Source organism: Camellia sinensis, chromosome 5 (genome assembly GCF_055761805.1).
Source record: "Camellia sinensis isolate YWXY chromosome 5, ASM5576180v1, whole genome shotgun sequence".
In the NCBI taxonomy this organism is placed as follows: Eukaryota; Viridiplantae; Streptophyta; class Magnoliopsida; order Ericales; family Theaceae; genus Camellia; species Camellia sinensis.
This window is the reverse complement of record NC_138965.1, coordinates 197,625,964-197,642,384: the sequence shown is the minus strand read 5'-3', so window position 1 is coordinate 197,642,384 and position 16,421 is coordinate 197,625,964. Positions and strand designations below refer to the sequence as shown.

At 36.8% G+C, this 16,421-nt stretch overlaps 1 protein-coding gene across 8 annotated transcripts in view; it reads left to right on the top strand.

The window, feature by feature from the left end:
• The window catches only part of LOC114269955 (uncharacterized), a 278,957-nt gene that overhangs the window by 72,108 nt on the left and 190,428 nt on the right, over positions 1–16,421 (top strand). For 5 of the 8 annotated variants that reach the window (XR_014330815.1, XR_014330797.1, XR_014330823.1 and 2 more), the window contains one exon: positions 2,345–2,606. The exons of 1 other annotated variant lie outside the window; for it this stretch is intronic. Coding sequence is in view for 1 of the 7 variants with exons in the window: in XM_082871059.1 (XP_082727185.1) it covers positions 2,345–2,376 (32 nt within the window). In the remaining 6 variants the exon portion in view is untranslated. Of the gene's footprint in view, positions 1–2,344; positions 2,607–5,758; positions 5,949–6,356; positions 15,311–16,421 lie in introns of those variants that run through there. 2 more of the 8 variants (XR_014330791.1, XR_014330808.1) reach the window with 1 other exon arrangement.

The following is a 16,421-nucleotide window of genomic DNA, read 5'->3' as shown; positions in this document are numbered from 1 at the left end:
GTGGAAATATCACGGAGTGGAGGAAGCCACTTGGGAACGTGAGTTGGAGGTCCGGGAAAAATATCCAGACTTGTTTGTTGTTGTGTAATCTTGTATTTACATTTTAGACTATCGTTGAACTTAAGAGCTTTTATATATGTCTTAAGTTGTAAAACATTGAAAATGTTTTGGTTTATTGGAAGTATGTTTTGGAACTTGCCTCATATGGAAGTTGAATGTAGCATTATATGTGTTGAAATATATTGTTGAAATTGGAAAGGAAATGCGTAATGTTGATGCATGTTGAAAGTACATACGTTGTTTACATATTGTGTAATGCCTCTTGATAAGAGATGAATGACCGGTAATGGGTCAAGTTTTTGAATGTTAAGATGTAACATTGGTAAAAATGGAGGAAAACCTGCTTTTGAAAACTTGTGCTTAATTTCGGGGACGAAATTCTTTAAGGGGGGGAGGTTATAGCGATCCCGGGTTTACCCTTGTTGTACAGTGATCCGGACATGTGTCCGTGGGTGTTGGTTGTTGGTTATTATCTTGTTTACATCCCTTTTACTTCGTATTTGAGTTATAGGATGTGTTGGGAGGGTTTGTTACAGGTTGGTTAGGCCTTGGTTTCAAATTCCTTGTTGTTGAGTTTTTAGGCAGTCCGCTCGAGCGGGTCTTCTTGCGCTCGAGCGGAGATTGCACACTTCCAGTATTTTCGTGTTCCTGCAAAACTTCTGCAGATGTGATTTTTACGCTCGAGCGGGTTTGTTTACGCTCAAGCGGTGACGCTCGAGCGGGTCGTTTGACGCTCGAGCGGGTAGTACCTTCTGGGTGTAACTTCTGGGGGGTGGAAATCTGCGCTCGAGCGGACTGGTTTTCGCGCTCGAGCGGAAGTGCTTTGTTCTTGTGTCTTGGCGGTCGAGCGGGCCTTATTGCGCTTGAGCGTGTCCAGAGTTTTGTTCTTGACGCTCGAGCGTCGTGTTCTCCGCTCGAGCGGGTCATACGTATATGAGTTATCCGCTGGGTGATTTTAAATCACTTTTTACATTTCTTTCTCTCTCCTACTTTTTCTAAAAGCTATTTTGAGAGCTCCTCTCTTTAAAATCTTACCTTCTCTCTAGATTTTGATCTAGCTAGGGTGAGTTCCTCACCTTCGGTCTTTGTAAAAGTCGTGTTGATCGTCGAGGGCGTCGTTTTGATCTGAAAATCTTGGTCGTTGGAGCACGTTTGGTTTTGTCACCTTCTCCTTTCGGCTCCGAATTTGAGGTAGGGATATCCTACTCCTCTCTATGGATTTTGTCTTTAAATTTTAGTATTTTGAGATGTTGGGGTTGATTGGGTAATTTTGTGAAAGTTTGGGGCTTTTATGTAATTTTACAAAAGTTGGGGTTTTGTTTGTAATAAACCTAAATGCATGCTTGGCATAGAGAAATGGAATAAATGTTGAATCATTGATGAAAATGGGACCTAAGGGTTGAAATGGTAATTATGGAAAATGACCTAATTACATTGTGTGATTAATTGGGATAATTAATTGTGAGAAATGAGGAAAATGAAATGGAAATGTTGAGATTGGGAATGCATGGGGTTAAAGGGTGGAGTTGAATTAATTTATCACTCACCGAAATGAAATGTTGATAAAATATCCATTTGTGCATTTATTTTTCTGTTTAGAAATAACTGTTTTGGGCTATCGGTGGAGGATAGTCGTGAATTGTTGTAGACAATGCATGATGATTAGGGAAACGAAAACTAATCAATGGAATGTGTCATGGAACTTGACTGTTGGTAGAATACATTAACTATATGTATTGAATGATAGTATATAGAACCAATGTGTTTGTATACATTATGTGTAGAGGAGGAGACGGGGGATGTACTCCGCGGTTTAGGGGAAGATGGGGGATGTACCTCTAAACCGGATAGTATTAGGAGAAGATGGGGGATGAACTCCGTAGACACAGCTCATATGCTTGTCTAGAGAAGTGAAGATAGAGCTAATATGCTTATCTTTGAGAAGTGTAGATACAGCTCATATGCTTGTCTAGAGAAGTGAAGATAGGGCTAATATGCTTATCTTTGTGAAATGTGGATGTAGCTCATATGCTTATCTGTGAATGTGGGATATAGTTGTTATACATATCTGTTGAGACGATGATAGAGCTAATATGCTTATCTGTTAAAAAGGGAAAATGAAAAGTGACTTGGACTCTTAAGTCGTATGACATAAAATATGTTTTATGTGGATGTATCAGTGTTGGCCATCTATCAATTGCTAATCTTTTAGTCATTGTTCATGGTTGGTTTAGTGTATTTCTACTGGCCTGTGGCTCACCTTATATGGGAATATCATTTTCAGGTGCAGGTAGCATGCCACCTCCAAGGACGTAGCTTGGGAGGCTAGAGGCAGGCGGATTCTTTTGTTGTTTTATTTTTGATGTATTACATGTAATCTCAAGCCAAGGGCTTAAACTGTAAATGAGTTAGCACTCTTTTGTTGTAACAAAGTGTTAACTTGGAAACCTGTAAACCCGTAGGGCGTTTGCTTTTGTTGTTAACATGTAATACTTTTGTAAGGAAACTCTGATCAATATAAGAATGTGGTTATTTCGCATGTTAAACAATGTCTTAATTGTGGGTTTAATGTTGTTATTTTGAGGGCGTTACAGAGACTTACGTCAAGGAACAACAACATGTTCAGGGGAAGGATCTCTGTTTCGACACAATGAATGAAGGGAGGTCCAAGAGGACTCACAACGACACCGGGAGCAGCGCACCAAGAAGGTTGAAATCCGTTGACAGCGAGCTCCTCGATGGACCAAGGAGGATTTGAGAGACCACCTCTAGAGGAAGCGACAAGATGCCGAGGTCACATATTCGGTCAAGCTGAGAAAGCCGTTCTCAGTAGCATTGGACAAGTTTGAGGCTCCGAAAAGGTTTCGCATGCCGAGATTCTAGATATATGACGGTAAGTTCGATCCCAACTTTCACGTCGGCTTATATTTGAACTCAATGGCACTGTATACCGGGAATGAACCGTTGCTCTGCAAGTTGTTCCCCTTATCCTTTGGGGAAACTGCATCAGATTGGTTTCACAAGTTGCCGAAAAGAACTGTGGAAAGTTAGGAAGGCCTGGTCGAGATGTTTGTGGCTAGCTTTGTTATAAACAAACTGTAGCCGTTGAGGGCAGACTCCTTGATGGCTCTGAGAATTGGCAAGAATGAAAGCCTCAGGGCTTATGCCAAAAGGTATTATGAGGTGTTTAACCGAATACCAGGGTGCAACCAAGAGTTGGCGGTTGTATCTTTTAAGAATGGCCTGAATAATGACTGCCTGCTTCGAAAGTCACTGGCAAAGATGCTGCCAAAAAGTATAGAGGAACTCATGGCCAAGATCGAGAAATATATGAGAGCTGAAGAGGACATGCCAGGGACAAAAGCGTCGAAACAGGAGAAGAGAAACGGCTCGCCGAAGCGAGGCCGAGATAATACTGGATATAACAGCCAAGAGACAGGACTGAGGGCTGCACAGACAGTCACTACCGTATTTCGGATTCCAATTTATAAAGTTCTGGAAAGAATCAGGAACTAGCCGTATTATAGAGCGCCAGAAAAAGTTCTTGGCGAATTCATGGGAAGAAGCCTTGGAAAACCTGTGCTTACCATAATGAAAATGGACACCTGACATAGGGTTGTAGAGCTCTAAAAGCACATTTGGAAGATCTGGTAAGACAAGGTCACTTAAGGAACCTAGTAGATGAGGCCAGAATAAGGGAAGACCAAGCAAGGCTGCCCTATGAACCAACAGCACCACAACCGCAAGCGGACTGTTAGACTTATTTATTTTGATGATTTATTTAATTATATTTTAATTTATTTGAAAAATAAAAATAGAATCAAAATTTATTTTGATGATTTATTTGAAAGAGAAAAATAGAGTCAAAATTTATTTTGATGATTTATTTGAAAGAAAAAAAAAATAGAATCAACATTTATTTTGATGATTTTATGTTTTAATAAAATCAAAAATTATTTTGTCTCATTATTTCTCACCTAAACCTTTATCCTAAATGTTGTTAGAATGTATTTAATATTTGATTAAATCAGGAGTTCAAACAACCCAAAACAAAGGTTCAAATAGCCTAGCACAGCAGCAGGCCAAAAGGTTCAAGTGGAAGATAAGGGTGGTTTGGGATGATCTAAATAAATACACTTTTTGACTTTTTAAAAAATATGGGTTGGGTATGGGTTGGATTTGAAGTGATGTGGTAGAGAGGTGATGTGACTTAAATAAGATGATGTGACTTAAATAGGATAGTGATGTTTTGACTTTTTGACTTTTTTAGTGTACCCCAAACCAAGCCTTAAATTCAAATGACTACAACGGCTATAAACGACTATAAATTCAAATGAATACAACGGCTATAAACGGCTATAATTTTCATTATATATACTAAAGCCTCTAATGTAAACAAGTATAAAAAAAAAAACCTAAAACTATTTTTTGATCTATAATCACTCACATCTTTTCTCAGAAATTATATACTAAGCATTATAACTTTAAGCCTATCTTTTCTGTGTGAGATTTACAGAAAGATTAAAGTTTTATTTTATATATCTATTTTTTAGAGATATTTATTGTAAGCTTTCTTTGAAAGCAAAAATACCATTTCATTTTGTAAAAGTGTTGCAAACACTGTGTTCTTGAAATCTTAAGAGTGATTGTGAATCACCTAAGATTTGCAAGGGTTTGGGCTTGTGAAGTCTGTGTAAAATCTGTGGAGGATTGCTCCATTTGTAAAGAGGTTGCTAGCACCCCTGTGAAACTAGAAGATAGTGGAAAATCTCAAGTGAAGCTTGAGGAGTGGATGTAGGCTTGGTTGAAGCCGAACCACTGTAAATCTGTTTGTCCCCTCTTCCTTAATCTTTTTACTCTCATACTACTGCTATAGCTGTCTAATATTTATGTGTTAATCATTTGATTTACCCTGTATGTTAGTTATACTTCATTATTATTTTGCTTGATCATTTACTACTAAGTTCATCATTGTGCTTGTTAATAATTTGTTGGACTAGTAGTTAATTTTATTGTGGTATTATTAATTTTATTTTGTAGAAACCTAATTCACCCTCCCTCTTAGGTTGCTTTTTGGATAACAATTGGTATCAGAGCCTGTGGCTCTTGTTTAGATTTAACAATCTTGAGTTTTTGATCCATAGCAACCATGTATTCTACTTACTTTGCTGTAGGACAAGTTAGTAATAGGCCACCTCTCTTTGATGGTAGTAATTACATTCATTAAAAAAAAAAAATGACTTTGTATCTTCAAGCTACCAATTATGCTTTGTGGCTCATTATCACTAAAGGTCCTAAAATCCCTACCAAGGTAGTAGACCATATCAGTGTGCCTAAACTTGAGGATGAATTTGATGAGTGTGATTATAAACTCCTTCAAGCTAATGCTAAAGTCAAGCTTATTCTTGTGTGTGGATTAGATGCAAATGAGTACAATAGAATTTCTAAGTGTATTACTGCTAAAGAGATTTGGGATAATTTGAAATCACCTATAAAGGAAATAGCCAAATAAAAGAGTCTCGGATTGACATGCTTATTCATGATTATGAATTCTTTATTATGGAATCATTTGAATCTATTTCGGAGATGTTTTATAAATTTACCAATATTATTAATGCTCTAAAATCTCTTGGTAAATCTTATACTAATGGTGAGCTTATGAGAAAAATACTTATATCTTTGCCAAATGAATGAGAAGCTAGGTTACAGCTATCCAAGAAGTAAAAGACCTAACAAAGTTAGGCATTGAAGAACTCCTAGGCTCACTCATGGCTCATGAACTTTCAATGATGGATGACAGCAAAAAGGAAGCGATTTGGGAAGAAAATGATAGAGTAGCCAATGTATGTCTTATGGCTCTTGGAGAAGAAGAATTTACTCAAGATGAGGTAATTTCTAATTATGTAGAACTTGAAAGTATTTTCAATGAATTACATGACATATTTAGAAATGTTTGTGTTGAGAATTCTAAATTAAAGAAATTAGTTACTTCTCTTTTAAATGATGTGGATGTTTTAAAAATGAAAAATGCTACTTTGAAAAATGACTTTACGTCTATTGCCAATGAGAAAAACATTTTGAAAAACAATGTTGAGGATTTAAACAAAACTCTTGAAAATTTTGTAAAAGGAAAAGAAAACCTCAACAAGCTTCTGGGAAATAAAAAATGTGTTTTTAACAAAGTAGGCATTGGTTTTGATCCTCCTAAACTTTTTATGAGATTAAATGTTTTGAGACTAATCTCTATGAACCCAAGAAAGTATGGATACCAAGAAAGAAATCAAGATATTTTGTAGGTGGAATCTCAAAGAACACCAAGGACTTCGAGAGGAAATGCACAACAAGAGTGTTCAATCTAAAGAACAAAATCAGCTCCTACAATAAGAAGAATGATGAAATGAAAATCACCAAGATAAACAATAGAGGTAATGTATGGGTAAAGATTCCAAAGAGGTAAATGAAGGTATAACTCCTAACACACCTTTAAGCTTAAAGTTCTATATTCTTTCAGGTGTGATTTGTGTACAATAGGTTGTGTCTAATCATTGCTTCCATGTAACCTAATTGTATTAAGTTTGCTAAGTCATGTTTTGCTAGTTTCTTTCAAATATTCATTGAACTCAAAAATGAGGATTATATTATTTTGATGAATGACTATTAGAATATGAATGATTTATGTATTTATTAATATTTTATATCACGTCATCCATTGCTATGAAAAAGAGATAAGAAGTGATAAAAAAAAAATTGTGAGCATACTTTCACATCATATATATGACTTCATACTAATATATTAATTCCTTTTTTAGTCATATCTTTGTAGAATCAATTTTGATGTCATAGCATGCTTTTGAGATGCATACTATCTATATTTTGAATTCTACATTTGTGATCTCAAGAATATGCTCAACATGAAAATTTCATGCTTATATGCTTTACATTAGAATATTTGAATGAGTTATGAAATTCCTTGATTATAATCCATCAATAATGTCTAAATGAAAAGAAGTATCATACGTTTGTAGAGACATTGCATCTATCCTATTGAATATCTTTTGAATATGGATTATATTGGTATACATCTCATGAAATGCTTTTGATTGATAAATTGTTGAATTAATTGTTTACAACATTCATGTTGTGTTCCATATTGAGTAAAATGTTTTATCACACTTGAGCATGTAGATTGAATTGATAAAAATGTCTCTTGATAATATTATGTGATTAAATGAGATTGTTGCATCATTTTTTAATAAAACAAAAAGCATAAAATTATTTTCTTATGCATATTATGCTATGCGTTACAACTTGAAAATTTTGAAAAATAGCATTCCAAACTCTTGTTTGATCATTGAATTATTTTTCACCTTTTTAGTTTGTAATAAGAAGTGATTTGTGTTGTATTTTTATTGAGTAATAGTGATTGTTCTATGAATGCTATATTTACACAAAATAGAAAAGGGTAGCACTAACTTAGGGAGACAAATCATTTTGCTAACATACTTGTTAAACCCTTTTGAGATGAACTCCTTATGAAAGAAAATTGAAGATTGAAAAGCTTCCATCTCTTGAACCTAAGGTATGCATCATATACTCTCTTAAGCTTTTGAGGTAAAAATTGCATCTTATATCCCTTGAGCTAATACTGTTATTACTTTGATATGAAAAAGATTGATTATGCTTCATATGATTTGCAATGTATACTCTTTGATGATGCTCTTACCTAAAAATCATGCATATACTTAAATGTGTGGTACATACTGAAATACATGATTTTTCTTGGCATATGGATTGCTATACCTTGAACATGCTTCATTTTTTTTGGAATTACATTAGCTCCATGAGATTATATTGAGTTTAACCTATTATGAGCAATATTTGGTATTCTACATAATGCTTAAGCTATGATTGTTAAATCTTCTAGATTGCATATTAGTATCCTTGGTAGATTGTTGGTATCATTTTGGCATCCTATTCGACATTATTGATGAGAACATTTCAATTATGAGCTTTCATTTATCATATCTCCTATTGATTTTGCCAAATAAAACAAGAGAAAGAATTTAAACTTGATTATTTTAAAAATCCCCTCAGTTTCTATTCTGTTTTTGATATCAAACTTATGGGCTTGCACCTTCACATGTTACTTTTTTTTTTTTTTTTTTTTTGCCCATTATTGTCAAATGGCATAGCTTCAATTGTATGATCATTATGTGCTATCGTTTTTTTGGTATCATAGAGGTACCTTGATATGGATAATTATTTGTGCTATAATGAGACTTACATTCTTTCATCCTATATGTTGTACCATATTCCCTCCTTGTGCTTGATTTTGTTGAAAATGTCATCGAGGGAGAAAAAGAGACTTGATTGTTTTAGTATCTCTAATTATTTTGGTATCTCTATGTTGTTGGTATCTTAATTCTTACAATATGACCTTTGAGCTGATTAGTTGTTGATAATGTAAGAGGAAGATCGTTTTTCTCAAGGAAGAGTGACTTGAACTTTAGCTCCATATTTATGCTATTGCTTGGCAACCTTGTTTGATATATGCACTATTATGTCTATTATAGTCTTGAGATTGGTACGCTCTTGCTAAGAAATTGAGAATTAGATCATGCTCAAATGCTTCTCATATACTCATTAACAATTTAGTCTCTCATTATTATTTTTTGTTTGGACTTAATTTTCTTATTTTTTTTTTATACTTTTTAATTTCATTTTTCAGTGCTTAAATATAAAAACAAAAACAAATCAAAATACAAATATTTACATAAAAAAAAAACACCATTCATTTTTTTTACGGCCATACGCCGATCTTACTTACTTGTCTCTTCCACCGCTTTGTTCTTCTTTTTATCACCTTGGGCGACCCTTGACGCCCCTACCCTCGTGCTTTCGTCGAGAGCGACGACTCCCCGCTGACTATTAAAGGCCAAGAACGACGTTGCTCTAAATTGGGTCATGGAGGTGGTCTTCCGTTTAAGCTCTTTATTTTCGGCCTTCGGTGCACCTATTTCTGCTCGCACATCCTTGTACATGCGCTGAAGCAGAGAGAGTTGGGCATTGACCTGATGGAGCCCACTCGTCCTATTCTGCAATCGGTGAGCCAATTTTGTGACTGCAGTCTCCGTCTCCATATAGGACGTCAGTGTGAAATGATCGACTTCAATGTTTGATTGAGCTGCCATGATTTGCTCAATCGACATCACAGGAAGGTTAGGCAGAGGAATGACAGGAAGAGTAGGAGTAGGGACACTCGGTCCAGTAGAGCTTATGAGATCGTTCAGGTCCGGAAACAGAGTGAGGGAACGGGATGAGGAAGCCATGGATTAGAGGTGAGAGGTGTCAAAGAAATAAGTTGCAGAGAAATAGAAGCGAACAGACTGAGGTTTGGCCTCATCTGTTCAGTTTCTTTGTCTCTCGATAAGGAAGAAAAAACAAAAGAGAGCAGTGAAGAAGCGATAGAAAAGAATGGTGAAGAAGAAAATGGAAGAGTGTGTGATTAAGAAGAAGACGGAGGAGAAGACGACAAGAGGGAGAGAGAGCCGAGGTAGCTGATTGACTGATTGACCCGTCTCGCTTTTGTCGATCGGTTGATGCAAAAGCGAGGATGTGTGTCCGACGCGATTTTCGACGAACAAAATAGAGACACAGGCGAATCATATCTAAATATATGTATATATGTATATATCTGTTTTGATTATCTATTTTTTGATGCTATTTATCACTATCATTTTCCTCTTCCTCCTCCATATTCTGACCCATATTTCTTTTGATAATGTCACAAGGGGTGAAAACTTATGATGTTATGTATTATGGTATTATTTTCAAATTATGATATTATTTTCAAACTAATTTGATGTTATCTTAGTCTCATATCATGTCTCTAATTAAAACTTATTTATTACACATGTGCTAACCTATATATTTAGAAATAAATTCAGGGAGCATGACTTGAGAGGGAGCCTTTCTTACTCCCAAATCAAATCAAAATATCATTGTGTGCCATCATCAAAAAAGGAGAGATTGTTAGACTTATTTATTTTGATGATTTATTTAATTATATTTTAATTTATTTGAAAAAAAAATAGAATCAAAATTTATTTTGGTGATTTATTTGAAAGAGAAAAATAGAATCAAAATTTATTTTGATGATTTATTTGAAAGAAAAAAATAGAATCAACATTTATTTTGATGATTTTATGTTTTAATAAAATCAAAATTTATTTTGTCCCATTATTTCTCACCTAAACCTTTATCCTAAATGTTGTTAAAATATATTTAATATTTGATTAAATCAGGGGTCCAAACAGCCCAAAACAAAGGTTCAAACAGCTTAGCATAGCAGCAGGCCAAAAGGTTCAAAAGGTTCAAGTGGAAGATATTTAAATTCAAATGACTACAATGGCTATAAACAGCTATAATTTTCATTATATATACCAAAGCCTCTAATGTAAGCAAGTTACAAAAAAAAAAACCTAAAAATATTCTTTAATCTATAATCACTCACATCTTTTCTCAAAAATTATACACTTAGCCTTATAGCTTTAAACCTATCTTTTATGTGTGAGATTTACAGAAAAATCAAAGCTTCATTTTATATATCTATCTTTGAGAGATATTTATTGTAAGCTTTCTTTGAAAGCAAAAATACAATTTCATCTTGTAAAAGTGTTGCAAACACTGTGTTCTTGAAATCTTAAGAGTGATTGTGAATCACCTAAGATTTGTAAGGGTTTGGGCTTGTGAAGTCTATGTAAAATCCGTGGAGAATTGCTCCATTTGTAAAAAAGTTGCTAACACCCCTGTGAAGCTAGAAGATAGTGGAAAATCTCAAGTGAAGCTTAAGGAGTGGATGTAGGCTTGGTTAAAGCCGAACCACTATAAATCTGTTTGTCTCATCTTCCCTAATCTCTTTACTTTCATACTACTGCTATAGCTATCTAATATTCATGTGCTAATCATTTGATTTACCATGTATGTTAGTTATACTTCATTGTTATTTTGCTTGATCATTTACTGCTAAGTTCATCATTGTGCTTGTTAATAATTTGTTGTACTAGTAGTTAATTTTATTATGGTATTATTAATTTTATTTTGTAGAAACCTAATTCACCCTCCCTCTTAGGTTGCTTTTTGGGTAACATGGATGAACCTCGAGTGATCAATGTGATTCACTCGAAGGTCAAGGAGAGCGAGGTACGTAGGGAGACTTAGAGGGTAAAACACTTACAACATGTGTATCAGGTCCAGGAAAAGAGGCCTAGGGCAGATGAGTACCAGGGACCAATGGTGTCCTTTACTGAAGTCGACCTAGACATGGTGCAGCATCCAAACAACGATGCTCTGGTGATATCCCTCAACATTAGAGAATGCCAGGTAAGGCGCATTTTGATTGACCAAGGCAGCTCTTGTGACATCATGTATGTCAGATGTTACAAGGAGCTTGGCCTTCACTGAGATGATCTGGAGTAGTCCAACAGTCCAATGATCGGGTTCAATGGAATGCCGACATGGCCCCTGGGAGCAATAAGTTTGGAGGTTCAGGTAGGCACCAAGAAGGTAAGTACAGAGTTCATAGTAATTGACACCCTCTCCCCTTACAATGCTATCTTGGGGAGATCATGATTGCACACAATGAGGGTTGTTCTCTTAGCACTGCACCAGCTGTTGCAGTTCCCAACAGAGCATGGAATTGAGGAGATCAGAGGAGATCAGGTGCAGGCAAAGAATTATTCCATGGCGGCAATGAAATCCACCTGCAACGTATGAGAAATAGAAACAGTAGAGATTGAGGACGAGGATGAGGACATGGAGATCCTGGATGACATCGGCAAAGAGCCGACCGACAAAAGTGAAGAAGCCTTGAAGAAAATTCTGGTCCAGCAAGGGGATGAAGAGCGCTTCTCCTCCTCGGCTCAGGCTTGACCGAGAAGGAGGAAAAGGAGTTAGAAGCATTCTTGCATGCAAACATAGAGGTGTTTGCCTGGACGCCATATGAGATGCCTGGCATTGACCTTGAGGTTACATGCCACAGATTAAACGTAGAAAGGTCAGCTAAACCCGTCATTCAACGAGCGAGGAGGCCAACGTTGATTCATGTGGAGGCAGTAGAGGAGAAAGTAGACAAATTGTTAGAGGCTAGAGCCATCCGAGAGGTAAACCACCTTACCTAGCTGTCCAACACTATGGTTGTGAAAAAAAAGAATGAGAAGTGGAGGGTCTACGTAGACTTCACTAGCCTGAATAAGGCTTGTCCTAAAAACAGTTTTCCACTCCCCAAGATCGATCAATTAGTGGATGCCACTTCAAGGCATGGAAGGATGAGCTTTCTGGACACTTATAAGGGGTACTATCAGATAGCAATGTACCCCCCTAATGAAGAGAAGACTGCATTTATCACCCTAAAAGGGATGTATTACTACAGAGTGATGCCTTTGGGGTTGAAAAATACAGGAGCAATGTACCAGAGGTTAGTGACCAAGATGTTTAGACATCTGATTGGAAAAACAGTGGAAGTATACATTGATGATATGGTCGTGAAGACCAAAGAACCTAAGGATTAACTGGCTGACTTGAAGACAATTTTCGACATCCTTAGAACAAATCGGCTCTGACTCAATGCTTCGAAATGTGCATTTGAAGTCGGATCTGGTAAGTTCTTGGGATACTTGGTTACCAGAAGGGGCATTGAGGCAAGCCCAAACCAAATTAAGGCCATCCTGGATTTGAAAAGCCCAACGTCGGCAAAACAAGTGCAAATGTTGACTGGAAGGGCCGCAGCCCTGAACAGATTTATAAGCAAAAGTTCAAATAAGTGTAAACCATTTTTTAATCTGTTGAAAAATGTCACAGATTTCTTGTAGACAGAGGAATGTGAAGTCGCCTTGGCCGACTTGAAAAGATACCTGACCACAGCTCCAGTTCTCTCAAATCCAGTACTTTGAGAGGAACTATTCTTATACTTGGCGGTTTCGGAGCATGCAGTGAGTGCAGTGATAATCAGAGAAGAAAAATGAGAACAAATGGCAATATACTATGTGAGTAAAATCCTTGCAGGCGCAGAGATCAGGTATTTACCCTGGAGAAATTGACATTGGCCTTAATGATGGCCTCCAAGAAGTTGAACCATTATTTCTAAGCCCATAAGATTGTTGTATTAACTGAGCACCCCTTGAAGTCCCTACTACAACAAGGAGATCTGATAGGCAAGGTAGCCAGATGGGCAGTAGTACTAAGCCAATACGACCTGGAATTTAGGCCCAGAACAGCAATTAAGGGCCAAGTTTTAGCCAACTTTGTGGCCGAGTTCACACCTAGAGCCATCCCACGTCGAGCTTCAATGAGCCGTAGCTTAGGGTGTCTAAGGGAACAGAAGAGACCCAGCTGGGAATAAAAAACCCCACAGTAGAGCGAAAGAAGGAAGAGAAACTCAAGCCCTGCGATATTTATATCGACGACTCCTTTCGCTTGTTTGTGGATGGAAGTTCAAACCATCAAGGAACAGGGGCAGGAGTGGTGTTGGTATCACCAGATGGCCGAATGTTGGGACAATCTATCTGTTTGGAGTTCAAAGCATCAAACAATAAAGCAGAATATGAGGCACTAATCGTAGGGTTGAAGTTAGCAGCAGCAATGGAAGCCAATGAGGTGGTAGTCTTCTGTGACTGCCAACTTATTGTGAACTAGACAACAAGAGAATATGCAGCCAGAGATGAAAGAATGATAGCCTATGTCAAAGAGGTTATTAGACTGTTATCCTTGTTTCAGAACTGCCGACTACAGCAGGTTAGCCGAGATGACAACAGCCATGTCGATGCCTTAGCTAACCTGGCTAGTGCAATGAAATTAGGAGAGGTAAGGACAATAATGGTTGATTATTTGTCAGGCCCAAGTGTGGAACCACTGATCACAAAGTACGAAACAATGTGTGTAGATATAGGCTCAAGTTGGATGGATGCAATAGTAATGTTCCTTAGAGATTAGAAGCTGCCTGATGATCGCAAAGAAGTACACAAGACTAGACTGAAGTCGGCTAGGTTTAGTCTGACAGCAGAAAGACATCTCTACAGAAAGTCTTTTACTAGTCCCTTTTTGAGATGTGTGCATCCCTCCTAAGTCAAAGATTTCTTATATGAAATACATGAAGGCGTATATGGAAGCTATGCTGGAGGCAGATCACTTGCTCATAGAACCATTACTCAGGGGTATTTGTGGCCCTACATGTAGAAAAATGTTGAAGCCTATGTCAGAAAGTGCGAGAAGTGTCAAAGGTTCGCGCCTTTAATACATCAACCAACAGCAGATTTGAACCCAATGTCCAACCCTTGGCCAACCCAGTAGGACATGGATCTTGTTGGACAACTACCCCAAGTAACTGGACAAAGGAAGTTCCTACTGGCAGCAACTAATTATTTCACAAAGTGGGTAGAAGCTGAGCCCCTTGCGAAGATTCGGGATACTGATGTGAAGAACTTCATATGAAAAAATATCATCACCAGGTTTGGGATCCCGAGGGCAATAGTAGCAGACAATGGTACACAATTTGATAGTAAGCTAATCAAAAACTTTTGTGCAAAGTACAAAATCAAGAACTATTACTCTACTCCAAGTTTCCCTCAGAGTAATGGTTAGGCAGAAGCATCAAATAAGACTATCTTAGAGAGGATCAAAAAGAGGCTGGCGGCAGCAAAGGGAAAATGGGTGGAAGAATTGCCTAATGTACTTTGGGCATATCAGACCACGTCGAAAAGATCAACTGAGGAATCCCCATTTGCCATGGCTTATGGCACAGAAACAGTCATCCCACTGGAAGTTGGCATCCCAGGGATCAGAACCCAAGGAGTAGAGAATGGGACTAACGAGGCATTCTTGGCCCAAGATCTGGACCTACTAGAAGAAAGAAGGGATAGAGCAACAATTCGGCTGGGAGCATATCAGCAGCAGCTTGCTAGGGCTTACAATAAAAAGTTCAACCCAAGAGAGTTTCAAGTTGGAGACCTCGTCCTAAGGATTGTCGTCGGCAACAAAAAGGATCATAGAGAAGGAAAACTTGGCCCAAATTGGGAGGGGCCATATAGAATTATCTCGGTCGCTGTCAATATCAGCTTGAAGATAGTGATAGCAAAGAGTTACCAAGACCATGAAACACTTGCAACTTGGAGTTTTTCTATCATTAGATTTTTTATTTTTTTGAAATTTATTTCGTTAGCCGAAGTAATAATTAAATTTTAACTTGATTTTGAAATTTGTGTAATAGGACTGACCAGTCCTTTGGAGATATTTCTGATTGAAACATGACGAATAACTTAAACTTATTATATGACAGAGTTGAATTATACTTGCATATAATAGAGTTGAACTAAGTTGGCGATGTTTCTGATTGAAACATGACGAATAACTTAGACTTATTATATGGCACGGTTAAATTATACTTGCATATAATAGAGTTGAACTAAGTTGGCGATGTTTCTGATTGAAACATGCCGAATAACTTAGACTTCTTATATAACAGAGTTGAATTATACTTGCATATAATAGAGTTGAACTAAGTTGGCGATGTTTCTGATTGAAACATGACGAATAACTTAGGCTTATTATATGGCAGAGTTGAATTATACTTGCATATAATATAGTTGAACTAAGTTGGCGATGTTTTTTATTGAAACATAACGAATAACTTAGACTTATTATATGGCAGAGTTGAATTATACTTGCATATAATAGAGTTGAACTAAGTTGGCGATGTTTCTGATTGAAACGTGACGAATAACTTAGACTTATTATATGGCGGAGTTGAATTATACTTGCATATAATAGAGTTGAACTAAGTTAAATTGAAACTAGACTTGCCATGTCGGCGGAATTAAACTTGGAATGGAACTAAGTGCATTTCAGTTAGATTAACAGAGAAATCAAGGTTGAAAACCTCGGCTAGTCTTTGTTTGAATCTGACTTCAATGAAAGATTATACGTGCTTAATGTGAACATAAGTGAAACTTAGATTCACATTAGGGGGCAGAGAGCTGGAAAATGATAAATAAGCTTACAAATTTGAAGTGTTTGGGACTTGCTAAAATTTTATGGGCTTAACACTTGTTGAAATTTCAAAAAAATTTACAAGTTGAAGTTAGCCAAGATTATATTGGAAAAGGTATCCGAGATACGTAATTGCCAAGATGGCCAACCAAGTTGCCAAGCTTGGAAAGAGTAGAAGGAAGAAGTCTTGATAAAAGATAGCATGTGAAAGTAAAAGAGCAATACTTGATAGCACTTGTAAAAATATTTTGATATTTTTAAGTGTTAGCCGAGGAAAGCATTTATGATTTATATCCAAGGTATTATATCCCAGAGTCATT